Here is a 27,620-nt window from a genome sequence, read left to right as displayed (position 1 = left end):
GCGACTTTCAGGAGTCAGTTCCCTCCGTCCACCATGTGTATGCTGGGGACTGAATTCAGGCCATCAGGCTTGGCCGCAAGTGCCTTTTACCTGCAAAGCTGTCTTGTCTGCCCTTTCTACTTTATTTTTGAGTCAGAGTCTCTCATCAAACCTCAGCTCACCGAGTAGGCTAAGCTAGCTTGCCTGAAAGTCCCAATCTCCACATGCCAGATATGCGATTGCAGCCACACCACCATGCCTAGCTTTCTACATGGGCTCTGGGGATCTGCTTGTGCATGAGAACACTTCACCTAAGTTCCCTTCACCCTCAGCCATTGCCCTGGTTAGGAGTCTTGGCTCTGCCTGGTTCTATAACCACAGCCAACATAGGGACACTTGACATTCTTTCTGTGACCCCTCGAGGCACGGGTTCGGTAGTTTATAGAGCATTCTGCAGTGAGCCACATCTGTGCTGCTAAAAGGACAGCACTGAGCAGGGAGGTTTGGGCAGTTCAGGGGCAGGCCTCTTTGCTTTGGGATTTCCCGTTCTGGGGAGGCCCCAACCCCTGATACCCATTCCTATAGCCCCAGGCTTGTGGTTGGAGCTGCCAGCTAGCTGCCTCTGAGTGATCCAGTATTCTCCTTTAACTCTTTCTGTCCCAACTTTCTTAATGTACATGGGTATCCATGTGTGTTCAGAGGCCAGAGGACAGCCTCGTTCATTATCCCTCCCTGTCCATCCATCTTCTTCTTTGATACCGGCTCTCTACATGGCTCACCAAGTGGGCCAGGCTGCCTGGCTAATGAGGGTCAGGGATCCACCTGTCTCTGTCTCTCAGCACTGGGATTTAAGGGCAGACCACCATACCCAGTCTTTTTTATGTGGGTTCTGGGGATTAAACGAAGGTCCTGACATTTGCAAGGTAGTGTAGAACAACATACTCTGAGCAAAGGAGCCAGGACTTTTATCAGATCAGCTAGTCCTACTTGCACGAGACCCTCCTTATTGCCCAGCCCTGAACTCATGTGATTGTATTCAGTAATACAAGTTATCAGTGTCTCCCTTATTATGCAAATGTGGAAGGAGAGGTAAGTACAGCTTGAGTGACTTTTCCACCATCCCACAGCTGCTGTGAGGACCCGGTAGGATTTGCAGCAAACACCGTACCTTCCCTCCATCTGCATCTTAATTATTGTGACCTGCCACAGATTCAACAGCTGGAGAGAAATGAGCTTAGGCCTTACTGAGCTGCAGTGAATGTACATGCACACACACACACACACACACACACACACACACACACTCAGAGTATACAGGAAAGCATATACATACATGGGCACACATGTATGTGTACACACATGTACACATGCACACACATGTGAACACACACAGAGTTCACAGAGAAGCATGCATGTACATGTATACACACAAATGTGCACACACACACGAGTGTGGTGTGGAAAGCTTGGGCAGAAACCTTGCTGGTGTGCTATAGAAAGACACCTCCCAGGTGATTGTAAAAGTGTTTTAAGTTTGTGTGTGTATGTGCATGTGTACATGTGTGTGATGGTGTGCATACACGTGGGTGGAGGTCAGAGGATGGTTTGTGGCAATCACTTCTTCCTTCTCACCATGTAGATCCTGAGAAACAAATTCAAGTTGGCAGGTTTGGTTACAAAGGCCTTTACCTGCTGAGCCACCTCTCTGGCCTCTACCTTACTGTTCCTCTCTCTCTCTCTCTCTCTCTCTCTCTCTCTCTCTCTCTCTCTCTCTCATTGAATCTGGAGCTCAGGGATACCTGTCTCTATCTTGCCATCTCTAGGCTAACAGAGATTGCAACCACACCTGGTTTTTATTGTTGTTTTTGTTTTTAGTAGCTTCTGGTGATCTGAATCCATGTCTCCATACTTGCCCAGCAGGCATTTTAATCTTCGCAGCCAACTTCCTAAACTTTACTATAAAGCACTTGGGGACATTATTAAACTATAGGTTTGGATTCGGTCTGTGTCCCAAACCGTGCTCCGATCCAGGGCCCCACTGTGTCTAAGGATGAACTCAACCTGAAGTCGGTCAGAGAAGGATTTCAGTGTGAACTGCAGAATTCTGGGATAGCTAGCTGGGTCTGTGTGAATACAGGATTAAGAAGGCAGAAAGAAGGAAGGAAGGAAGAGAAAAGGCCCATTTAGGTGTCACCTAGGGTCCTGAGGACAAGAAGGGTCTTCCCCAGATCTCTTCAATTCCCCTCAACAGGCAGCTTCCCCGCATAATAACTCCACATGCAAACAGCCTGATTTTTCAGCAAAAACCAACTGTACACTAAGGAACAGCCTAGTTCTATAGTCAGGAAACATTGTGCAAATTGAAGAATCATTGCCAAAGGGAAGTCGTGCGGGTCTCCAGCTAGCTGCTGCAGTTAAATGGGAGCCCTGCTTCCTCTTGGGGAAACATTTCTGCTGGCTCCAGGGCTTTGCACACCTATAAAACTTAGCAATGGGAAATAAAGAAATTCTCAAGGAGGAAGCCTTCTTGGCGAGCGCAGAAGAAGGAGCTGATTTTGACCAAGCCATGTTCCCTGTGATGGAGACCTTTGAAATCAATGGTAAAGTACAATCCCCTGTTAATGCGATTGCACAGAAACTTAGTCTCTGGTGGTGGGACGCAAGTAGAGACAAGACCATAGGAGGGCAGGCTTGTGCCCAGGTGCATTTCACACCTGACTCTCACTAGCTACACTGCATCATTCTGGAATTCCTGGACCGACCGCTGACCACAGGTGCTGTGTCCTTGGTGTATAGCCGATTTTTACTTAAAGCCTGGTGCTTCTTAAATTTCATAAGTCAAGTGTTTTCTTCTCTTGTATCAATGCCAGTGCTTGTTAAGGAAATGCCCCTTCTTTAATGCACATCCCATGAGATGATGCTACAAGTCAAAGGATGTGAAGAAGTCCAGTGGGATCTGAGATGCTGCTCAGACAGTAGAGGGCTGACCTGGCATATACGAGGCCCTGGGTTCGATCCAGAGCGTGGCATAAATGGGTGATGCATGCCTATGACCTCAGCTCAGAGGAGGTGGAGGCAGAAGGGTAGGAGTTCAAAGCCGTCTTCAGCTGTGCAGTTTGGGCCTAACATGGACTGTATGAAGCTCTGTTTCAAAAAGAAAATCCACAGAGCTGGAACAAAGCTGTATATATATTTGGACCGGCATTCTTTAGTATGCCTCAAGGGGCTTCTGTGATAGTGGAGGTGTTGACCAGGGAGAACATTCTTCATTTTTCCCTAGCTTTCTCACTGGTTTGACTTAGATGGAACACAACTTTCAAATATTAAAAAAAAATATATCAGTGTGTGTGTGTGTGTGTGTGTGTGTGTGTGTGTGTGTGTGTGCGCGCGTGCACGCGCGCGCACGTTTGTATGTGCCAAGGTGCGGAAGCCAGAGAACAATTTTAGGAGTCAGTCCTCTCTTTCTCGCTTTCCTCCTGCCCCGTGGGATTCTGGGATAGAACTCAGCGGTCCGTCTTGGTGGCGAGCCTTTGCCTGCTTTGTCATTATCCTCTGAAGATGTTTTAATTGGCCGCTCTGTCATATAGGTGACATCTTCAGGAACTCGTAGCACTGAAAGTCTTCCACGGTGATCAGTTAAAGGGGGTTGTGAGCCACCTGGTATGGGTGCTGGGACCCGAACTCAGGTCCTCTGATAGTGCAGCAAGTGCTGTTAGCCACTGAGCCTTCTCTGCAGCCTCTATGCGTGGCTTTTTAAACATGGGTTGTGAGGATAAAGCCCAGACCCTCATGCTTGCATGGCAAGCACTGCACTGACTGACCTTAAATCCCCACTCACTCTCCGGAATCCTTTTAAAGATACGCTGTTCTAGAAAATTCAGCTGACCATTGCATTCAGCACCTACTACCTTCTGGATACCACACTGGGCACAAAGAACAGATACTTGATAAATAGGGCTGCTGGTCTTCAAGAGAACACACTAAGGTGGGGAGGGCAATCCCTGCCTCGCCTGACCTTCCTGAACAACACTGGCTGGGACTGAAAACTTCACAGGACATCATGGATATAACCTGGGGTGGGCCCTGAGGTCAAAGCTTATGTCTCACACACACACACACACACACACACACACACAGAGAGAGAGAGAGAAAGCGAGAGAGAGAGAGAGAGAGAGAGAGAGAGAGAGAGAGAGAGAGAGAGAGAAAAGCAGTAGCAGTAGCAGCAGCAACAGACAGATGGGAATTCTGGAGCCCAACAAAAATGGTTCCCAGGGCTGGGGTGACACCTCAGCTTGCTTCACCATCATGAGGACTGGGGTTCAAATCCCTGCCTTCACACAGGTGGTAATGAAAATGCTATAATCTTGGCTCTGATAAGGAGCAGAGCGAGGGGGAAAATTGGGGGTTGCTAGCTTCCAGACTAATCAAGAAAACCCAAGCTTCAGGCTTCTGCCTAAAGGAACAGGCAGAGAATGCTGGAGGAGGGCATCTGATGTCATCTTTTGATGAGAGTATCACAAACACACACACACACACACACACACAGACAGACACACACACCCTCACACAGACACACACACACACCCTCACATAGACACACAGACAGACAGACAGACACACACATACACACACCCTCACACAGACACACACACACAGACAGACAGACACACACATACACACACACCCTCTCACACACACAGACAGATACACACACACACACAGACATATGCACACCCTCATATAGACACACACTCCAGACACACACACACAGACATATACACACCCTCACAAACACACACAGACACACACACCCTCACATAGACACACCCACACACACCCTCACACAGACACACACACACACACCACACACACACGTTCCCTTCCTCCCTTCCATCATTTGCTTTGACCCTATTTTCTCTTATATGAGGCTCACAATTCTAGGAACTGTACTGAGCATGGCGAAACCATGTAAAATCCACACGCAAGGAGTTCTGTTGTTAGTCTACAAAGTTCCCAGGCTATTATTATCTCTCTTGTGCCATCTCAGAAGGCAGAATGGAGTTAGTTGATGATGGTTGTGCAAACCAGTTACAAATAAGGAGGGAAGCAAAAAGTCCTGATGCGGAGTTTGAAGAGCTCTGGGTGGAGAGAGCTGAAGTCACTGCATTTCTGTGTGTTCCATTCTGAGACGAGATTTCAGAGTCAATCCCCCAGGACAAGGAAGCATTCAGCTACAAGTCAGCACTTGCTGGGGCAGGCTGGACTAGATGCTGACTCAGATTCTTCACTGCGACCCTAGTCATCATGTGATGTCATGGTTTGCAGAAGAAGAAAAATCAATCTGTCATCTATCTATCTATCTATTTATCTATCTATCTATGTATCTATCTATCGCCTGTCTCCATCCATGCATCCTTAGAAGCTGAGGTGATTGCTCATGTCCTGGAGGCCTGCTTCCCAAGCATGAAAAGCTGAGTTCCCTCCTAGAACTCATGTTAAAAAAAAAAAAAAAAAAAAAAAAGCCAGGGGTGGTGATGTGCACAGGTAATCCCAGTGCTGGGGGTGGACACCGGCAGAACCCTGAGGTCACTAGGCTGGAGGGATGCGCTGAGGTTGAGTGCACTGGTCTGCAACTCAGGTTGCTCACTGTGGTGGGTGGGAGACAGGTGGAGAGCCAGGGTGCTTGGCAGCAAGAGATGACCAAGGCAGTAGCTGTAAAGGAGTAAAACAAGGATGATGGAGATGGCTCAACAGGTTAAGGGTCTGGTACTCAAGAATGAGGACCTGAGTTCAAATCTCCAGTGGCCACGGGAAAACTGGGCAGGATTAGGGTTGTACAGTCTGTACCCAGTACTGGGGGTAGGTGGGAACAAGAGGGTCCCTGAAGCTCCCTGGTCAGCTAGCCTAGCCAACTGCTGAGCTTTGGGTTAAATGAGAGATCTTGTCTCAGAAAATCAGGTGAGGATCAGTTGAGGAAGACACTGGATGTCAACTCCTGCCTCCACTTACATTTGCACACATGTGTATACACACTTACATTTGCACACATGTGTACGCACACATCCCACAAACAGGAACGCAGACAAAACAAGGACACACATACACACAGAGAGAATGAGCAATTGAGTGTGTGTGTGTGTGTGTGTGTGTGTGAGAGAGAGAGAGAGAGAGAGAGAGAGAGAGAGAGAGAGAGAGAGAGAGAGAGGGAGGAGCATGGGAGTCTGGTGTAAAGTTAGTACTGTGCAAGTGAGGACCTGAGTTCAGATTTCTAGAATTCACCTAAAGCCAGGCAGGTATGGTAGCCCCTGTGTATGATCCCAGTGTTCCTGTGGCATGCTGGGAAGTGGTACAAGCAAATGTTTGGTTGTTCCCTAACCTCTCTATGTGTCAAGTGCATGCCCATACACTCATTCATACACACACACACACACACACACACACACACACACACACACACACACCACACTAAAACAGAGAATGTCCTGAGCAAAGATTCGATGTCAGATTAATAGGGTAAGCAGCAAGGACAAACTCTAGACTTGAGACTCAGATTATAACTATGCTTCACAGAAAAAAATGTGAGCCCTAAGCCAAGATCAAACCTCAACAAAATCCTGAAAAACTTCAGGGGATGGAACACTTTCCCCCCAGTGCCATCACAACTCCCTACTTTCTAGTATGAGGATCAGGGATCTATGGAACCTTCTAGAAAAGTGCCATTGTGGCCAGTGATTGCTGAGAGATTTGGCAAGTGTGGAGACCTCTCAGTTTCCTGTGATAACTGAAATGGCTTTGATGCTCAGTAATGCATGGCTCCAAGTTGCTTTGATTTTCTTCTGGAAAAAAAACCTGCAAAAACAAATATGGTTTTTGCTATGGTTTCCAAACAACAAATCACTGAAAATCATTTGTAGTGTGTTGTCAACCTCCTCCCTTCCTCCTCCTTTTTACATAGCATCTCTGTCGTCTAGATTGACTTGGAACTCCCTAGGATGACCTCAAATTCTCATCTTCCTGCCTCCATCTCCCAAGTACTGGGATTACCAACCAGCATCCCCAGAACTAGTGTATGTGGTGCTCGGAACGGAGCCCAGGGATGGCCTGTGCCTGCCCGGCAGGCACTTTACTGCCTGAGCTATACTCTAGTCTCCTCATGCGTTAATTCCTATTGCTGCCCGTCATGAAATAGAATCTGCCACTGTCTTCAGCTTGATAATGTTAACGTTTTCCTTTTTGAGACAGGGCCCTCAGATTCATGACCCTCACACTTTAGCCTCCGGAGTACTAGGTTTATAAGCCTGAGTCGATTCAACAGCTTTTGTTAATTATTTTAGCTACTCAGCAATACTATGGGGTGTTCTGACTGTATACTCCTGAAACGTCCAGATGTGAACCTCACAGACTTTTGAAATATTCCTTCCCTTGACAGCATCTCTCTGTCATTCTATTTGTCTTTCTCCATTCTCACAGATGTGTCTTGATAATCTCATTGTAGTTTGAGTTTGAAACATATGCATTTTCCTATCACTTTAATTAAAAAATGATGTTTTGATTTTCATAGAAAAAGGAAAATCTTCTTTTGCCTTCCTCTCTCTGGCCCAGATGTGTTCCCACAGTCACACTCTCCTATCTCTCTAGCAATGAGTTCCCTTATTGACCATTAAATGGGCTTATGGCTGGCTGGTGAGCCCCAGGGACCTGCCAGCCTCCGCTTCCCTGGCATTGGAATTCTAATGTCCCCACACCTGGCTTTTTCACAGGTTCTGAACGTCAAACTTAGATCCTTGTATTTGTGCAGCAAACACTTCTCCAGCCGAGTTGTACCCCAGCCTGTCACAGATCTTGTGAGACATTAAGAAATAAAAATCACATGTATCTATAGCACACACCTGGGGATGTTGAGTATGATGAAGCAATCACACACACACACACACACACACACACACACACTCACACACTCACACGGCTTTGTGATCTTGAAGGGTGTCACCTGCAAGAGCTCTCTTTGCACACAGAACACTCAAGCCAGATCCTTTAGCCATGAGCTAAGGTTGGTGGGATATCTGAGCCCAAGGAAGAGTTCTTACAGAATCCCTGGGGTGTAGGCATTGATGCCACCACCTTCCCTAAACACCAAACTCTATTCTTCTGCTTGCTTTTAAACTTCTGTCTCTACACTGGCAGCCCTTGTGAGTCAGGGGCATACCTAGACCTTTCACACCCAAACTCTCAGCCATGACCTCTTTTTCCTCACATGATATGCTGTTTCCACATCTCCAGCGCTTAGACTTAAGTGCTTTCTCCTTTAAAAGATCGGCCTGTTCTGTGATCCCAGTGCACCCCTTCAAACTCTCCGTGGATGGATGTACGTATGTACCTCTCTCTCCTCCCTCATTGGAGGAGCTTTGGATGGTGGCCAGCAGTTACTACAGAACTGCTCAAAGTGCAAAGGAATAGAGAGTGGGTATAGACGTAGCCCTAAATCGGTATCACGTCCTGGCTAAGGGAACTAAGAAATAGAAGTATGTTTTATATTTAAGGCTTAGGGAACATGGAGGAAGAAGGGATGGAAAGATCATGAAGGCGAGAGGTTGGGCAGGGCTGGGGTGAGACCGTGCCTTCTGGGCACCACGAGACTCACATGAACTCACAGCAGCTGTTGTGGCCAGACAGATGTGCACAGGATTAAGCCCCCGAGCACTCCTGCATGGGAGGGGGAAGGGCTCAGGAAGCCCCATTCCCATTCAATGAGCCTGGGAGTGGAGAGCATCAGGAGGAAGTGTGTGGCTCCCTACATCTTCTTCGGGGTGTGGCCCCTGCAGGTTGCCCAGGCTCCAGTGAGTGGCCATACACACACAGCCAGCCCTAAGTAGACTCCATGGTTTAAAAAGGGGGGGGCATAAAATTGGAAGGGACCGTGGTGGGAGGTCTGCAAAGAGTTGTAGGCATGGGTATGAGCAAAAAATACATTATATACATGCAGAAATTATCAAATAATAACAAAATTTTAAAATCTTGTTGGGAGTAGCTGGAGAGGCAGCTAATGGGTCACAAGCACTGGCTGCTCTTCTGAAAGAGCTCAGTTCGGTTCCGAGCTCCCACGTCAGGGGATTCAATGAGTTTTTATGACCTTTGTGGACACACACACACACTTTCAAATACTGTGTGTGTGTGTGTGTGTGTGTGTGTGTGTGTTGGGTGTGACACGCACCCTCAGGTGTTGAGCAGGCCTGTTGCTCTCACTGTGTACTCCAGGCTAGTGGGTCACCGATGTCAGAGGTTTCCTAGCCTCCCCACTAGTCCCTCCATCAGGGTACTGGCCTCACAGGCATGTGCTCCGATGTCCTGTTCGAAGTGGGCTCTGGGGATCTGAACTCAGGTCCTCAGGCTTGCACAGCAAGAACTTTACCAAGTGAGCCATCTCCTCAGTCTCCCCAAAATTTTTCTTGACAGAGAGAACACCCCAAAATGCTAATAGAAAAGTTAAGGCTTTGTAATTGTTTGTCATAATGCTCACATTTGACCCCCAGGTGTCCCTTCTTCCTGATCTAAAGATAATCTAAGATACCTTGAAGCCTTCTGACACACCCCAAAGTCCCTTCAAGTTCAGCTCTGGTGACACAGCTGTTCTGATTTTACACATTCATTCTCTGTTCTCTCTTTCTCTCTCTCTCTCTCTCTCTCTCTCTCTCTCTCTCTCTCTCTCTCCTTCCCTTCTTCCCTCTCTTCTCTCTGTTTTTCGAGACAGAGTCTCACTATATAGCCTGGCCGTCCGAGAATAAACTATGTAGACCAGGCTACCCTTGAACTCACAGAGAGCCTCCTGCCTCTGCCTCCCAAGTGCTAGGACTGAAGGTGTGAGCCACTATGCCTGGTTGTTCTGTCTTCAAGCCTTGAAACATCTGACTTTACCATAGAGGCTCAGAAAACAAAACCTTTTTGTTGTGAAACACTAGGCAGAGCCATAGAAAGTATGGAAATATGTCCAAGAAGGCCTTTGTGACTTCTCACCCACTTTCTTTCGGGCATAGCTCCTTGCATGGTTTTGTTACAGACCCACAATTAGACTCTAATTCATCCTATGAGTCATGGGCAGACATATGTGCATTTACTACTCACACTAGGTTTTATGCCACAGATAGTCCTCAGACCCTTACAATCATTCACTCTGCCAAGGACAAATTAATTCTCTCTCTCTCTCTCTCTCTCTCTCTCTCTCTCTCTCTCTCTCTCTCTCTCTCTCTCTCTCCACACTTGTGCTGTTTTGGAAATATTAGACAAATGGCATCATATGTAAATTTCTTTTACTTTTTAAAAAATGTGAATTGGTGTATTGCCATGGGCATTGGGTTCCCTGAAACTGGACAGTTAACAGACAAGTTGTGAGCTGCCATGTGGGTGCTAGGAATTGAACCCAGGTCCTCTGGAACAGGAGTTAGTGTTTTAACCATTGAGCCATCTCTCCAGGCCCATGTGTAACTTTCTAAAGAATGGTTTTGAGGCCATCAAAATGGTTCAGTGGATAGAAGTAGTTTCTGCCAAGTGGGATAACCTGAGTTCAACCTCCAGGATCCACATGGTAGAAGGAGAGAAGTAACTCCAACAAGCTGAACTCTGACCTTTACATGTGTGCCGTAGGCTTGTGTGTGTTGTGTGCGCGTGCGCGAGTGCACGCACACGCATGCATGTAAGCATGTGTGCATGCGTGGACGCCACAGATACACAAAAATTTAATTAAAAGATTAGCTTTTATTTTTTCTCTTTTTGTATGTGTGATGTGTATGGTGTATATGTGTCATTTGTGTATATTATGTATGCAGGTGCACATGCCATGACATGCAGTAGTGGTCAAAGGTTCAGCTCAGATGTCAGGTCTCGTCTTCTGCCTTGTTTGAGACAGGGTCTCTCATTTTGCTGCTGCCTTTGAGCTTCTTGGGGTTCTCCTGTGTTCCCCTCCCCTCTCTCTATAAAAGCACGGAGAGCTACTGCAGGCAACACGCAAATCCTCACAATTTCACAGCAAGCACTCAGCACACTGAGCCATTTCCCCAGTCAGGGCTTTCCATTTTCTCACACAGTGCAGTGCCCGAGAGAGAGCCATTGAGACAGCCAGATCCCGGTAGTTGGCTCTGTGACCCACAGTATGACCCACAGTGTAAGTGGTCATCCTGAGGGGCATTAGGACTGTGTTCCCTATGTGCTATAGCCACTTATGAAAATGTTTATGTGAATATGCATTTCATTTCCACAGCCTCTGAGGATGGCCTGCCTTAGTGTTGATGCACCATCTTTGTTTTCCATCATCAATCTGTTAGGTAAGAGCAGAACACTTCACACGCACAGTCAACCAGGTAGCCAACATACAGCTTCTTGGAACCCATACAGGGGCTGCAGGTGGTGCTCACTGGCACTGCGTGACATGATGGCATGCTCAGGGAAGTCATGTGACCAAGACTGCTGAGAAGTCATGCCACACAACAATGACAACCCTACCAGAAACACCGTGAATTCACATCATGATTAGTTAAGTCTTGGGCACTGCTGATACCATGTGTCTACTATACACACACACACACACACACACACACACACACACACACACACACACACATTAAATAGGGCCATATAAACAACAAATTAAAAACCAGTATGTTTCATGACCTTTGACACAAAAGTCTTGGAAAAATATTCAGGAAACATATCAAACCACCACAAAGGATGGTTCCACAATGGTTCACATGTTCTATGACTAGCCCTCTCCTATGTCCACCCTGTCTTGATTATTATACCATATAGAGCTGTTCTTCACATTCTAATCTTTACAAGATGGTTTTAATTATTCTACTGCCTGGCCTTTCCACATACATTTTACTATTAGCTTGTCTATTACTACATAAAAATATTGAGGCAGTTATTGGTAGGAATTGTCATGCCTCTAAATGAATGTATGAATAATGAACAACTTTACCCCGTACAGATTTAACCTATGAACATAGTACGTCTCTTCAAGTCTTGATTTTAGTTTTCCAGACTAGAATTTTGTAATTCCCAGTATGCAAATCCTGTATCTGTTTTGTTAGATTTGCATCTAAATATTTTATTTTCTTTGACTATGAGGGGTTTCATTTACTATGAGTGGTTTAATTCTTAAATTTTAAAATTAAAATTGTATTATTTTAAGTTCATTTAAATTAAATCCTAAATTTAATTTTTAAAAATTAAAATGATAACATTTTTGTTTTATTTGTGCATGTGCGTGCATGCATGCATGTGTTTGTGCATGTGTACATGCTTGCAGATGCCTTTGGAGGCTGGAAGAGGGCACCTAATCCCCTGGAGAGGACTTACAGGTGGTTCTGAGCCTCCTGATGTGGGTGCTGGGTTCTGAACTCGGATCCTCTGGAAGGACAGCAAGTGCTCTTTTCTGGATGCTGTGTGTACACACACGTGTGCATTCGTACACAGGACCACACACAAACACATGAAAGTAAAGTAAATAGCTTAAAAATAATTAATAACAAGGCATCTGCTAATATCTAAAGCTAGTATCATACAGTTGTTAAACAGTGTTTTTCTATTAAGATTGGGAACAAGGCAGGGATGTCCATTCCAGTCCTCTTTCTCGGTGTAGCCATGGAGAGTTCCAGTACAATGAAGAACGAAGAGGAAATAAGAGACATAGCTTGGGAAGGAACAAAGACATTCCTATTTGCAACAAATCCCTAATAATCTTTAAGAAATCCATAAAACTAATAAGTAGTTCATCAAAGCTATAGGCTACACCGTCAACATATAAAATTCATCGACATTGCTATTTCCTAATAAACAACAATAGATAACCATAATTAAGCATAGTAGTATTGTGCTGGAGAGATCATGGCTTAGCAGTTAAGAGAGCATCAGATTCCCTGGAGCTGGAGGTGACTGATTGTGATTCACCCGGTGTGGGTGCTGGGAATTGTACCTGAGTCCTCTGGAGGAGCAGCAAGTGCTCTTGACTGCGGAGACACCTCTCCAGCCCCCATTGCTTAGAAGTTTCTCACTGAACTTGGAGTTTATAGATTCAGCCAGACTGACGGGCTAAGAGGAGCCCTCCTGTCTCTGTCTCCTTGCACTGGGAAGAACGTTAGTGCACCTGGCTTTTTACATGGGTTCTTGTGATCTGAATACAGGTGTCCATGTTTGTGCATCAAGCGTTTTACTGGCTGAGCCATCTCTCCAGCCCCCAGCCTTGTTTCCTTCGCATCGTATTGAGGTCTGTTTTGACCCAGGATACGATCAATCTTGGTGAATGAATGTTCTGTGTGTGATGAAAAGTATGAGCCTTTGGCTGTTATTAGATGGAGTGTTCTGTAACTGTTCATTAGGTATTCATTGATGGTGCCCTGTCCTTCTGTGCCTTTGTAGGTTTTTATCAGTTGTTGAGATCAAAGTTTCAAAATGTAAATCTCTGATTATATTTATTGATTGGTATCTTTCTCCTTTTGGCTGTATTAATTGTTCTTTCTGTAGTTTTAAGTTGTGCTGTTTGGTTTCTTCTAGATAATATGTAGTTGTGTAATGTTGTATAATTCAGCTTGCCAACATGTGTGCTCAGATTGGTAGTCTGGGACTGTTTACAGGTATATCAATTATCCATATGTTGGGTTTAACACAGACCATTTTACTGTATAGTTTCTGTTTTTCCCCCTTACCTATTTTCCTTTCTTATTTTCTGGCTTTTCTTTCCAACGAACTATTTGAATGCATTTTGAAATGCCATCTGAATGTATCCCTTGAAGGGCTTTTTGTCTTGGCTACTTCTTCCTTGCAAAAGCAGCTTAAGGGAGAAAGAGTTTACTTTGGCTCAGAATTCCAGAGGGACGGAGTCACCACAGCTGGAAAGACATAGCAGCCTCACAGAAGGCATGGTAGCAAGAGCAGAAGGTGGCTGCCCATGGCACACAGAGTTAATAGGAAGTGGGCCAGGCGTTAAGCCTCAAGGTCCACCCCCAGTGACTCACTTCCTCCAGCAGGGCTCCACCTCCTAAAGGATCGATAGCATTCCAAAACAGCATCACCAGCTGGAGAATGGGTGCTCACACTCTCCAGCCAATGGGAACAGGACACATTTAAACCACAGCAGTTTCTTTAGGGGCTTCTCTGGGCATTGTAATATACGTACAGAACATGCCACCATCTGTTGGAATTGGTATTTTCCCCACTGACAGGCACGTACAGACGTTTTATTTCTATGTATGCCCTTCCACACGTTAAAAGTACAATTATCTTAAGAATTTCCTTGCCATGCATGGTGCACAATGTAAGAAGACAGCAATATTTACTAATTTTCGACCATGAAGTGTGATTTTAGAAACTCTGTGTGTGTGTGTGTGTGTGTGTGTGTGTGTGTGTGTGTGTGTGTCCCTGTCTCTAACCATTCCATTGTTCTCTTTCTGTTTTAAAGCCATAGGCCTTCTATTCTCATTTCCTGTTTGGAGAAGTTCTTTAAATTCTCCTGGTCTCCTTTCGTCTGAGACAGTCTACATCCCCCATTCATTCCTGAAGAGACTTTCATTCACAAGAGAAGTCATGGTCGGCAAGTCTTTCCTTTCGGCCTACAAAACACAGTGTGCCACTCAGGTCTGGTCTCCATGGTTTCAGACAGAGCATCACCTGTCATTCCAGTCAGTGTGTCTTTGCAGATAGTGTGTCCTTCCTAACTGCCTTCAGTCCTTTCTCTTTAGCTTTTAAATGTTCTCTGCCTTTAACATCTCACATTTGCATGTGTGTTTGCATGCACAGTGTGTTTCTTGTACATGAATGTGTGTGTGTGTGTGTGTGTGTGTGTGTGTGTGTGTGTGTGTGTGGTGTGTGCTCATGTATATGGAGCTAGCAAAGGTCTCTCTCTTTACTGGAACCCATAAAGTATACTGTCACAATCCAGAATGTGTCCCTGAGGTTTCTGCCCAGTATCCCTCTTTTACCCCAGGGAAGACCCTGGGGATCTATCAGAGGCCCCTTTCAGTCTCTGAACTAGGGAAGTTCTTTCTCAGGGGCCAAAATCACATAGAAGAGACATTTTCTTTGTATTTCTTCCACCTTCAAAGAGATGAACAAGTAAACGTGAGCTTAAGAACTTCATCGCCCCCTCCACTGTGTACAGAGTGTAGGTTACACCTGCAAAGTCAAGTCCCTAGTCACCAAACACCCGACTCTAGGCTAGATGGAAACTCTGAATTCTTTTGGGCATGTTTGTGAGTGGGTGGTACATGTGTGTATGTGCATTCACATGTATGTGGGTGCATGTACATGGACACCAAAGGTTATACCACCATGTGTGACCAGACCCAGGCTGGCTCCATCTGTGCACCTCTGAAGCCGTTACTTCTCTTCTTGTATTCCAGATCCAATGCCCAAGAAGAGAAATTGGGGGAGCTTTTGCATGACAATCATGGCCATCCACCTGATCCTGCTCACAGCAGGTACCACCCTGCTGATGCTTAAAGGTGAGATGCTCCTGGTCCTGTGCGGCTCTTCATGGAGTGGCACCTAAGCTCCTCTGGTGCAGAGTTCAGGCTGAAAGGAGGCATCTTGAGAGCACTTTTGCCCTCCTGCTAGGAGAGTAGAGTGGTTAGACCCACCAAGGTAACAGAGGAATGAAGGTGTGTGTGTGTGTGTGTGTGTGTGTGTGTGTGTGTGTACATACAGAAGCCAGATGACAAGTGTAGATTGTTCCTCACTCTCTACACAAATGTGTGTAGCAAGTATGCATACACATGTATCCACATGTGTGTGGAGGACAGAGAACAGTCTTGAGGATTATTTATCAGACATTGTCCATTTGAGACAGGGTCTCTCTCTGGCCTGGAGTTCACCAGATGGCTAGGCTGGCTGGCCAAAAGGTCCCAGGGACCCACTGTGGGGAGTCCATCCTGTTTCCTCCCCCCCACCCCCCGCCCCCGCAGTGCACAGAGTTTGTGTTTGAAGCTCTATGCACTAGAGAAGTCACGTGCATGGGACACAGAATTTCTGAGACTTGCACCAATGTATCAGGTTTCGATGAGGCCCCTGAATGGTGCTTTGGGTTTGGGTTCCAGTTCTCAGTCTGCATAAGTGGATCCTGGAGAAGTGCTTAGACAACGAGACCCTGGCTGCTGAGGACAGGTCGTTCTTCTCGCCACAGCTGGCAAATCCCAAAACACACCTGGCAGCCAGAACATCGGGGCTGCAAGCCCTACAGGTCCAGGTCACACAGGTCCGCATCAGCCAGGAGCAACTGCTTCAGCAGATGGATAACCTCACGCGGAACCCAGGTACCACCACACCTTCTCTGCAGTGCTGGGGACAAAAGCCGGGGGTCTCCGTGCGTGCTGGCTGAGCTCTCAACAGCAGAGCTCCATCTCCATGCCCAGCCTGCAAAACAGCCCTTTTGACCAACCCAGACAGGCTTTCCCTTAGCCTCAGGAACCTTTGCAAACAGATATGGGCTAAGCTGAGTATTCCTGTACTTCCCCAACTTCCGGTTCCTGGTCACTCGAAGCTTATTTTCCTGAACACATTCAAACCTCCAAGGCTGGAAGATCCTCGAGGGCCTAGCCTTCCAATGCAGTCTGTGAGCTCTGGGAGGGGCGCGGGAGCAGATCCAAGCTCCACTCCACGCCCCGGCTCAGCCTGCAACCCTCTCTCCTTCCCTCACAGAGCTGTTCCGGATTAAGGGTGAACGAGGCTCCCCAGGTATGTTCATTTCCTGTCTGACCCACCGCGCCATTCCCTGGAAGGCTCCTTAGATGGGAGCTGTCTATGTATTTTCTAAGTTCAGCTTACCTTCCAATGATCTGCTCAGTGCCTATGCTGCCCACCTCTCTACCCCATGGAGTGGGGGGCGTCCGGCTCTGGGCCTCTGCCTTCCCCTTGTCCCAAAGGATTGCCTTCTGTCTCCAACATCCAAACCTTGCCATCTTCCCTGGATGGTCCATCTATCTCCCCCTCCCATCTTCCCCAAATGTCCCAGGTTTCCAGAACTTTCTTTGTCTCCCAGAAGCACTCCTATCAAGTGCCTCGGACTTAACCACTCGGTGTTGGCACGAGCCTTGGGTGTTAGGCTCTGCTCTCCCAGAGGGCTGTGCTTACAACAGCGTTGTGTGCTGTTGACTCAACTCTCACCTAAAGGGAACTAGAGGTGGTTTATTCCGCAACCACATATAAATGGCTGTGGCCGGTGAGCATGGACTCAGGTGACCTTGTGGACCTTGTTCCAGTGTGATACGTTTCAAGAAATTTTGATAGGAACAGAACAAAAGGAAATCATAAATCAAGGTACTTAAAAAAAAAATGTGTAGGTGGCATCATCAGTTAGCTAAGTAGATTACTCCAGAGCAGAAAGACCCCTGCTTTTAGGCCTCAGATGCTATCTAATGACATTCTTAGCCTTTGGGTTGGTTCACAGAAGCTAAAGGGTCTGCTAGTCCATTCAGAAGGCTTTGTGATCTGATTGTCACACAGAGATGCATGGTAAATGGCTATTACGAGGCTAGAGATAATTTAGGATAATTTGGCTCTGGGCCTGCAACATTCCAACTCTCCACAAATCAAGCAAGTTCTAATTGGCCAACAGCTGTGTAGAATCTTTACCATAGGCATGGCTTGTTCCTGGGAATTTCATGTCACATTTGTGCGACCTAAGCAGTGCCGTAGGGAGCCAGAACTGTGGGAGTCTGGGCTTCTCAGGTCCCATCTATCAGGCTATCTCTCTCCCTCACTTCATGGCTTGCCTAGCTTGGTCAAAGCCCAAAGGCTCGTTTGGCAGCTACTGAGGGCAGAGGGAAGGCATGGAGCCCAGATGTCTTGGCTTTGCCTTAGGTATAGGCAGTTACTATGAGCAAGTGCGTCCGCCCAGAGCCCCAGGCTTCCCGCCACAGACACGGGGCACAGCCTCCTAGCCAAGCTTTAGCCGGACTTGAAGTCGTGCCTTCTTCATACGAGATTCTCTTTAGTCTCTTCCTTGTCTCCCAGACCACAGGCTTCTTGGAGAAAGCAGTTCTTGATTCCTTCCCAGGCTAGTCTTGCCCTTGAGACTCAGTGGATGCTTGCTGAGAGGCCGAGTAAATGTATCATCGTCTACTATTGCTTTACTAGTTGCTGTCTCTGCTCTTCTTCGCTGCCCCCCCCAAGTCCAAAAGGGGCCCCAGGTGTTCCTGGAACCCCTGGCCTGCCTGGGCCACCTGGCGAGAAGGGAGCAAAGGGGTGTGAGGGTCATGATGGAACCCCAGGTCCAGTCTGTCTTCTGACCCTGTGTTCTTTCCCCTCCTCCTCTAAGCTATATTCTTAACCCTTTTTCTCCTTTGGCATGAGGGGGGAGATGTCTCCCTCTGAATTCTGTCTGATCTCAATTATGGCAGGGAGAATAAATCACGCCAGGACACAGGTAGAGCTGGTGCCATGTACGAGTGTGTGTCTGTGTGGGGACATGCGTGTGTGAAGAAGCCAGGCAGATGCCCCGGAGCTGGGGATACAGGCACATGTGCCTGATTGCGTGCCAGGAACTGACCTCAGATCCCCTGCAAGAGCATCTTAACTGCCAAGCCATCTCCCAGCCCTGGAGGCGGAGGCTTGCCCACCATGCAGTCTGTTGCAATTAGCTGTGTTAGTTGTAGAAAATGTGTTTCAAGGTGTGCTCACTTGTGAAGCTGAGAAGTTCATTAGGGGAAAGGGCAAAGGCACCTTGTGCGTGAACTTTGAGGGAAGACTGGGGGGAGGCCATCCAGGTCCTGCTGAGACCAGCTCTGTTGGTCTTGGTTTTCCCAGAATCCTGTTCTCCCTGTTAACTTCTCAACTCCTTTGTTTCCTACCCAGCCAGCTGCGAGCCATCTTATTGCCTTCCCCAGGGTCCCTAACTTCATATTTTAATCCTGTTATCCCCAGGTGTCCCGGGACTCCAGGGCCCACCAGGTGTCAAAGGAGAGGCAGGTGAGTCGGTGTCACAGTGGACTTCTCAGTGACAAGGACCCACGCCAGACTCTCACCCCCAGGAGTGGGTTTTCACAAGGGGAGGCAGCTTGTATGAGACCTGGGGTGGGCTCAGAGGTGAGGGGGGGTCACAAACAGGAGTACTTGCCAATGGGTTGTAAAGTGTGGAGAGACCCGTTGAACCTTCTCTGTTGACAAGGGCAAGCCTGTGAGCCCACGGGCAAAAGTGCATCTCCATGGTCCAGCGGGGCTGAGACATCCACGCACCTGCCTTTGTAGACTTGCCTCCCTCGCCTCCGTTTCCTTATATGTAAAATGGAGCTGAGACTTCTGCAAGGTGCTGTTACTGTCCATTCTTTCTCCCGTCTCTCTCTGCCTCCCTGTCTTTGTCTCTCTCTATCTCTGTCTTTGCCTCTCCCTTTCTCTCTGCACATGTGCACATACGTGTTGTGTCCTAGCACACATGTGCCCATGTAGAAGCCAGAGTCAACCACCTGTCTCTGCCTCCTAAATACTGAGATGGCCAGTACACAGTACCACTCCTAGCTGCTTTACACAGGTTTGGGGTCAATCTCAAGCCCTGATGCCTGAAAGGCAAGCACTTTACTGAGGGAGCAGTCATCCAAGCCCAGTATTGTCACCGTTCTTTGAGCCAGCAGTAACCCAGCCTATCCCTGAGCTCTCCATCCTCCTGCCTCAGCCTCCCGAGGGCTAGGATTACAGACTTACATCACCACACCCTCTTCCAGATAATGTCTGAAAGTCCACAATTGATGCTAGATCATCTATTAGGTTCAGTTTTTCAGGCTGAGGCTAAGACCTGTCCAGCTCAGAGCGCTCCCTCCCTCCCTCCCTCCCTCCCTCCCTCCTTCTCTCTCTCTCTCTCTCTCTCTCTCTCTCTCTCTCTCTCTCTCTCTCAGGAGAAAAAAAAAACCTAGGGGAGTAACTGAGAGCCCTCGAAAAACTCTCCCAGTACCCCAGCTGAGGCTACTGCAGTGGAATGATGCAGAGTCCTAAGATCTTTTAACAGCAATGAGCAGAGCCAGCTGGTTTAGGTCAAAGGGGAAGTAAACAATAGAGTAGGCTTACCCCTCCTGATGGCTTGGCTCCAGCAACCACAAAAGGGGGCTGGTGAGCAGAGAAAGCCACTTCTAGGAACTGGCTCCATTAGGAAGGCAGCTAATAGGATTCCAGGGAACGGGTTGTTCTGTGTCCAGGAAGGGCTTCTTCCAAGAGGCTTTAAACATTGGAAAGGATGATTATGGTGTGACGAGGAGCGTGCATAGACAACTCCCCCCAACACACACACTGCACCACCACGTGTCCTCACACGCTCACACACATTCAATTGCAAGCACATGTCTACACACATCAGTGCGTCTTCACCCTCATGTGCTACACCCAGAGCCACACACTTACTCATGCACACATATGAACACTGGTGCCTGACCATGCATGCATCTTCACACTCACACAACACACTCTCAGAGCCACACGCACATGTGCAAACACAGGTGCATGCACACATGAATGCTCACACCATATGCTCATGCACTCGTAAGTGTGTAAGCACACATTTCGGCATGCATGCACCCTCCCACTACGCAATCATGGGACTACAGGCTCACATATCCACATGCATGTGTAAGCACACATTTATACACTTGCATGTCTCCTCGCAGTCAGGTGCTCACACACTCACGCACACGTGTAGGATTGTGCCCAGATTCTAGTGTTCACACGTATGAACGGCACACTGATACTCGTGAGTCTGCCCCTGCAGATACACACATGCCCGAAGCATAAACAGCCTCACAGCCTCACAGCAGGCAGGCCACCCACAGAGAAGGAGGCATGCAGTAGATTCCCCAGATCCCAGAGACTGCAGTCAACCAGGGAACTTGGGAGGACAGACACAGGCCATCCCTGGGGGGGGGGGGGGTCTAGGGTCCCATTCTTCCTCTGGCTCCATGGAACCCACCAACCTAACAGGAGGGTGAATGGTAGCACGTGAGATGGTGACACAGAGATCGCGAGCCCCCACGCAGAGAGCAGCTGGCGCCCCCAGGGAAAGCTGGGGCTCAGGCATCCCAGGGGGTCTGTCTCCACACCTTGCTTTGCGGCTCCCTCCTTCCACACTCACCCTGCAGGATCTCATTTCTGTCTGCACTCACTGTCCTACCCTAGTCCTCTTCCTCCTAGGAATGGCCTGTACCTCGGGCTGTGCCCTGCATGCTTACCTGTGATACTCTGTATCCCAGGAGGGGGCTGTTATTTCCCAACTCCGTTTTTTTTTTTTGTCCTGGGCACGTGAGCATTAGTGAGGCACCTGCAGAGGCCCAGTCATCACCATCCCCATTTTACAGATGAGAGCATTGAGGCAAGGGATACTGAAGTGTCTTTTCCAAGGTCGTTTACTTTGCTCGGAGAGACAGCTATGATTCAGATTGACTTGCCTTCTTCTAGAATCTTCCTTCCATGGCCACACACTGGCCCCAAGTCTTTGGAAAGACAGTCTCTCCCTGTCTGAACCTGCTTGGTACGCCGCCACACATGCTTGCTTGTGTACAGAGTGTAGGGAGCTTATGATTGGGTGCCCACAGCACTTCAGAGCCCCCCCCCCCAGAATGTCAGCTAACTAAAGAAACCAAACCACGGTCACTGAGTCCTTCTTTTCGTCTCACAGGCCTCCAGGGTGCACCAGGGAAGCAAGGAGTAACTGGTAATCTGGGCTTCCTCTCCTGGGACCTGCCATGCGTCACCAGTGGCCACAGGGCAGCTGTCCCCACGTGTTCGCTCTATAACCCTGCCCTGACCCCTGGGGGTCAAAGTCCCCCCACTTCTCCTTTTTGTCTCAAGACGTCAATCAAAGGGACCAGCTAATGAATGTGTCCCCCAGGTTCTCCCTGGAGACCCTTCCCCTCCTCACTCTGCTTCCGTCCCCAGGGTCCCATCCCCAGCAGGGCAGCTGGTGCCTACCTCATTCCTGTTCTCACCACAGGTGCCCCAGGACCTCAAGGAGAGAAAGGCCTCGCTGGCCCCAAGGGGGAACATGGCCCCAAGGGGGACAAAGGTGACCGAGGCCTTCCAGGTAAGACTGTGTTGCGGAGTTGGTACTTTGGGGGAGGGAAGCTGGAGGGAGCGAGCGGGAAGCCTGTGTCTACTCACTCCGGCTGAGCACAGGACTCAGGCCTGCCAGGCTGTTTAAAGGAAGTCTCAACAGTACTCCAGTATTAAGTATTTCAATTGATACATAATCGTTCACGTCTGTGAGCTGCAGCATGATATGTATATTAGACACTGATCAAACCACGGTATTTGGCTCATACGTTGCCCATACACTTTTATTTCTGTATGGTGAGAGCTCTCTAGATGCTTCTCATGGAACTGTTTGGACTCTTAGGCAAAGGGCACCCAAGTACGCTCCTGTTCCCAGGTGGTGCCTTTCTGCTCATGGAACTCAGTCCTTTGTTAGCACTTAGAGTCCCGTCAGGAAACAGCCCTCCTTTTTATAATGTATGTGTGGTGTATGATGTTTATGTGTGTATACATGTTTGTACATCTATTTTTATTGAGTGTCTTCTTCAATAGCTTTCCACTTTCTTTCTTTTTTTTTGTCTTTTTGTTTTCTTTTGCTTTTTATTGAAAGTATGTTTTCTTTTTCCCCATACAACACATTTTCATTACGGTTTATTTCACTGAACCTGGAGCTCACGCGATGGCTGGCCAGCAAGCCTCACAGATAGCCCCCTTCTCCCTCCAAGTGCTGGGATTACAAGCATGTACCACCATGCCTAGCCTTTTATATGGGTGCTAGGATTCAAATTAGGTACCCTCAGGTTTATACAGAAGGTACTTTACCCACTGGACCATCCCCCAGTCCCAGGAAACGTTGATTTTTTTTTTATATATCTAATAGTCTAGCCTCCCTCCCATGCTTTGAACTAGCCTCCCTCACTCAGACCCAGGGAGGCTGGTTCTTGCTCTTGCTATCCTTTTCAGAGACAGTCACTAATCAATCATTACCCCATTCTGAATTCACTGGGAGGAAGCTGCCATGGTACCTTTGTCAAAAACCAAACTAGAAGACTGAAGAGATGGCTCACTTGTTGTGCAAGGAACAAGAGCGCTTGACCCCCAGAACCTATGTGGAAAAGCCAGGCATGGCAGCCTACGCTTGTAATCCCAGTGTCGGGCAGAGACGGGAGGATCCCTGGGACTAACTGGCCAGTCTGTCTGCTGAGTTCCAAGGCCAGTGCCTCAAAAAACGAAACAAAGTAGATGGCAGCTGATGAACAATGCCTAAGGTCCCCTTGACTTCCAAACCCATGTCTACAAGCACCCACACATACATGGGCCCCCACACTCTCGAGCATGCACACGCAGGTACACACATCACAAAACCTGTGCATTTCAATATTAGAGAATAAAAGTATAGATTCCTTTTAGTGAATTTTCTGCCAACTGGTCTAGGAGAGAACTGAAAAGGTTGCTTTGGGGTGACAGTCCCCTTTAAGACCTTCACCTCATGCTGGTCCCAGTGGGGACAGAGCTGGGTGTCCACACCCGGTCGACAATGTGACCTTAGTGGCTCTCAGAGTGCATACCACTGAGTAAGCCCACCTTACAGCCCACTCCCCAGCTGAGCTGCCCTTCCAGAAGCTGCCCTCAATTGATATGCACCAGGTACTAAGGGGAAGGAGGAGGGAGAGACAGAGGACTCAGGAGAGGACTGGCTGGATGAGTTCTGAATGCTGATGATAAGTGGAAAATTTGAAATCTTGGGTGCCAGGGAAGCCTGTGCCTTCACCGCAGGCCGGCACAGAAATTACTGCATTGTTTTTCTCTTTCCCAATGACCTTTGCTATTCTCGGCATCTGGGAGACAGTTTCCAGAACATTCAGATTCCAGTCTGAGAGGCCAAGAAAGACAATCCCCAAAATGCAGACAGTAAAATGAGCCCCCAAGGACTGCATGACCCCAGGATGACATCCTTCTCTGGGGCTTGAGGGTTCTGACTGGGGTCCTGGGAGTCTAAGTGTCACTGGTGTCAGGTCATCAGGCCAATATGTCATGAGTTTGCATCCTCATTCCACCGCCGGCGCAGGGTGCTTGAGTTTAGAATTTGGGTAAGACAGCAAATTCATAAGTGGGTTGTTTCCTCCCATGTCCAACCTTGATTTCTTTCTTGTTTGTTAAAGGGAGCAAAGGGGACATGGGCATGAAGGGAGTCACAGGAGTCATGGGGCCCCCTGGAGCCCAGGGAAATAAAGGCGATCCTGGGAAGCCAGGCCTATCAGGTAAGAGCTTGCACTATAGTGGCTACAGACCTGGAGGCATTGCCCCTCTCTCCGGTAGCCCATAAAAGTGGCAGCATACTTAGGAGACCTTATCCATTGCAGGTTTGCCTGGGTCTCCTGGAGCCAAAGGCGATCAAGGTAGGAACTGTGGGCATCTGGGCAGAGGGGCTGTGATCCCCAGAGAGAGTTGCGTGGGGGAGTTACCCATCATCTTTCTCCTTCCCTCCCTTCCTCCCTCCTTCCTTTCCTGCCTCCCTTCTTCTCTCCCTTCTTTCCTTATTTTTTTCTCCTGTCTTTCTGACAGGGCCCGTGTAGCCCAGGCTAGCCTAAAACTCACTATTTATCTAAGGATGACTTTGAACTTCTGATTCTCCAGCTCCCAAATGCAGGGAACCCAGGCATGTACCAACATGCCAGGTGTCACCTCATCATAGTGTTAACCCAGAGCACTCTAGGGACTTAGAAACCTGTTCCTAAAAGGAAGAGACCAGCTGGTGGAGGGCAGACTCTAACTGATAACCATTTTTCGTGTCTGCCTCTTTGGCTGCTGAGTGCAGAGCTCAGTGGTCCTCAATCTGTCCATCTTAAATCCCATAGCTGTGATGGAAGAGACGGGGTTCATGGCGCTGTTTCTCTCTCACCCATAGGGCAGTAGATGACTTCTAAAGATGGTGGCTGAGCAGTGTTAGGATGTATGTGTCATGAAGGGTGGGGAGCCCTGTGGCACTCACCCCTAACTCTGACATCACCATTTATGCTCCAGGACAACCTGGAGTGCAGGGTGTTCCAGGCACTCCTGGTGCAGCGGGACAGCCAGGTGCCAAGGGTGAGCCAGGCCATCCTGGTATTCCTGGACCAGCAGGTGAGGCCCTTTATCCCTGCACTGGGAGTGGTATTCCAATACCTGTCCAGCCCAATCCTTACGCCCATGTGATGTCTACTGTCTAGGACCCCCAGGGAACTCCGGGAGTCCAGGAGCCGCAGGTGTGAAAGGAAGCAAAGGGGACACAGGTGAGTGGGTGTGGGGATGGGGTTGCTGGGCATTCTGGATGGACAGGAAGGAGAGATGCTCCCAGCATCCTACAAGAGGCAGAGATTCTCCTGTCCTCTCTCCTCCGAGGCTCCTGACAAAGGACATTAGTTTCCACCATTAAGTCTCCCAAGTCTCTGGGACGTTCTTTTCTGATCTTGTTTCCCAGACAGCCTGAATGTCTGGGATGGTAAAACCTGCACATCACAGAAGGGAGCTGAAGCCTTGTCCTTGCTAGGCTTACCTGCAGTGACATCAGCACCCAGGGTTAGGACAGGGGGCAAATACTTTTCCCTGTGCTCTCTTTTGGGAGCAGCTGGGAACTCATGGCAGCTAGTTCACAAGCCTTTGTACAGTTTAGCTGGGCACAGTGGGTCTGAGTGTTCGTCCCAAAGTCTGGTTCCAAAGAACCTCTTTTCCAGATTCTGTCATGTAGACTAATAGACATTCTATTCTGTCATACAGACTAACATGGGGTCATTCCATTCTGTCATACAGACTAACATGGGGTCATTCCATTCTGTCATGTAGACTAACACAAAGTCATTTTATTCTATTGTATACACTAACAGACTTACTCTGTTCCGTTGTATAGACTGACATGGAGTCTTTCTATTTTTTTTTTTTTTTTGGTCTGGGTTATAAATAACTTGCCAATGTTTCTATGTCACATGGCCATTCATCACGTGGGCCACTTGCTAAGTCCCTGAGATAATGTGTCTGATTTCTGTGTCAGACTTCTACATTATGGTCATCTAGTCTAGAAAGTTCAGGCCACTGCACTGGGCATCATAGTAACTCTAGGTTTGTGGGTGCATGCAGTAGACAGTCAAGAGGTGTGTTCCAAGTGCAGACTCTGTAACTGCCCTTTGAAAAGCCCTGTGCTGTCAGGAGTGGCAGCTAAGAGTTCTCTGTGAGGACGGAGGGCAGAGTAGTGAGACTAGGCTCGTGTCTTCAAGAATGTCCAAGGACAGACCTTGATCCCCTCCTCTGCCAGAAAATAAGGTTGAACAAGGTCAAGCCATTTGGGTGCCCTTGCCTTTGGCTGGCCTGTGGATACACACTAAAGCTGGCCCATCCCAGTTCCAACTGGCCAAGTGGTTTGCTGACTCACTCACTCACTCATTTATTCATTCATTCACTCATGCGTCAGTATTGCCTAGCAAGCCTTGAACTTGTAACTTTCCTGAAGGCATTTGGGAGCCATGGTCTTTAAGTTCCTCCAGCCCCGGACTCCCTCCCCCAGGGTTGGGGAGATAGCTCAGTGGATAAAATGTTTGCCTAGCAAACTAGAGGACTTAAAGTCAATCCCCAGAACTTGTGTCAAAATAAAACAGGCTTGGTGGAACTTGCTTTTAATCCCAGTTCTGTAGAGGTGGAGATAAGTAGGTCCCCTGGGGCTCCATGGCAAGCCTACTCAGCCTACTCAGCAAGTTTCAGGATAGTGGGAGACAAAGTCTCAGAAAACAACAAAATGGGAAGTATCAGAGGGACAATAGCTGGTGTCCTCTGCCTGCCACATACCTACATGTACACACACACACACACACACACACACACACACACACGAACCCATACCAGTTTCACACACAAGTATCCACATACATACATGCACCTGCACACACACACACACACAAGCTCCCACACCAATTTTGTTGCAGACATTTTAGTCTTTGGCTCTTTGGTCTCCATGTGTCTGTGAGCATCTTTATGTGGTATCTATTATGTGTGTGTATATCCCACTTTTCATCCAGGCAATAAACACCACAGCCCAATCCTATGGGCCACCCATTACATGTGGCTCCTTAGGTTAAAAAGGATGAATTATAGATTCAACTTACAATGTCTGAAAAATCGCCATTTGGGTCGGTGGCTCACCCAAGGCCAAAGCTTGCCTTCATGCAGCATCTGCTGGCTTATGTACACCTCCCACTGAAATTCTGTGGGTTAACGGATTTGGCGATTTCTGGAATGGTTATCCGGAAGGGTAGGTGGCAGATGTGATCCAGATGTTTGAAGACAGCATCCCCTTGTAAGCTCACTGTCAGGAGGCTGGTAATCCCCAAGCTAGAGCTTCGGTGGCAATAATCCAGTTTTGATAAAGCATTCCAGGTTTCCAAACCCATGACTTTTGCCATTTTGTAAATAAAACCATGAATCTCTCAAGTGATTATCTAGCTGATGTAGATGAAGACAGAGGAATGCCATTGCATTGGCTTGGTCTGGGTGTCACTATTATGGGTTAATTGCAAGCAAGGAAAGGTCTGTTTGCTGTGCTTGGAACTTTTACCACCTCGCTCTCAATCTCTCACCCCTTGCATTCAAGTTTTATCTGTGCCCAGCAGTCAAGAAGCGAGGACAGG

General features: G+C 48.0%; 1 protein-coding gene across 1 annotated transcript in view; it reads left to right on the top strand.

The window, feature by feature from the left end:
* The first annotated feature begins 2,404 nt into the window (after nucleotides 1-2,404).
* Marco (macrophage receptor with collagenous structure) overlaps nucleotides 2,405-27,620 on the top strand; it is a 33,085-nt gene continuing 7,869 nt past the window's right edge. Inside the window, exons 1-11 of the mRNA XM_051203979.1 lie at nucleotides 2,405-2,579; nucleotides 15,366-15,467; nucleotides 16,059-16,274; nucleotides 16,660-16,695; nucleotides 18,883-18,927; nucleotides 21,614-21,649; nucleotides 21,929-22,018; nucleotides 24,129-24,227; nucleotides 24,330-24,365; nucleotides 24,991-25,089; nucleotides 25,176-25,238. Of these exons, the coding sequence (XP_051059936.1) occupies nucleotides 2,471-2,579; nucleotides 15,366-15,467; nucleotides 16,059-16,274; nucleotides 16,660-16,695; nucleotides 18,883-18,927; nucleotides 21,614-21,649; nucleotides 21,929-22,018; nucleotides 24,129-24,227; nucleotides 24,330-24,365; nucleotides 24,991-25,089; nucleotides 25,176-25,238 (931 nt within the window). The 5' untranslated portion in view covers nucleotides 2,405-2,470. The remainder of the gene's footprint in view (nucleotides 2,580-15,365; nucleotides 15,468-16,058; nucleotides 16,275-16,659; nucleotides 16,696-18,882; nucleotides 18,928-21,613; nucleotides 21,650-21,928; nucleotides 22,019-24,128; nucleotides 24,228-24,329; nucleotides 24,366-24,990; nucleotides 25,090-25,175; nucleotides 25,239-27,620) is intronic.

This window comes from Phodopus roborovskii, unplaced genomic scaffold (assembly GCF_943737965.1).
Source record: "Phodopus roborovskii unplaced genomic scaffold, PHOROB, whole genome shotgun sequence".
Lineage (NCBI taxonomy): Eukaryota > Metazoa > Chordata > Mammalia > Rodentia > Cricetidae > Phodopus > Phodopus roborovskii.
The sequence above is the reverse complement of the archived record's forward strand: the minus strand, read 5'-3'. Positions and strand labels throughout refer to the sequence as shown.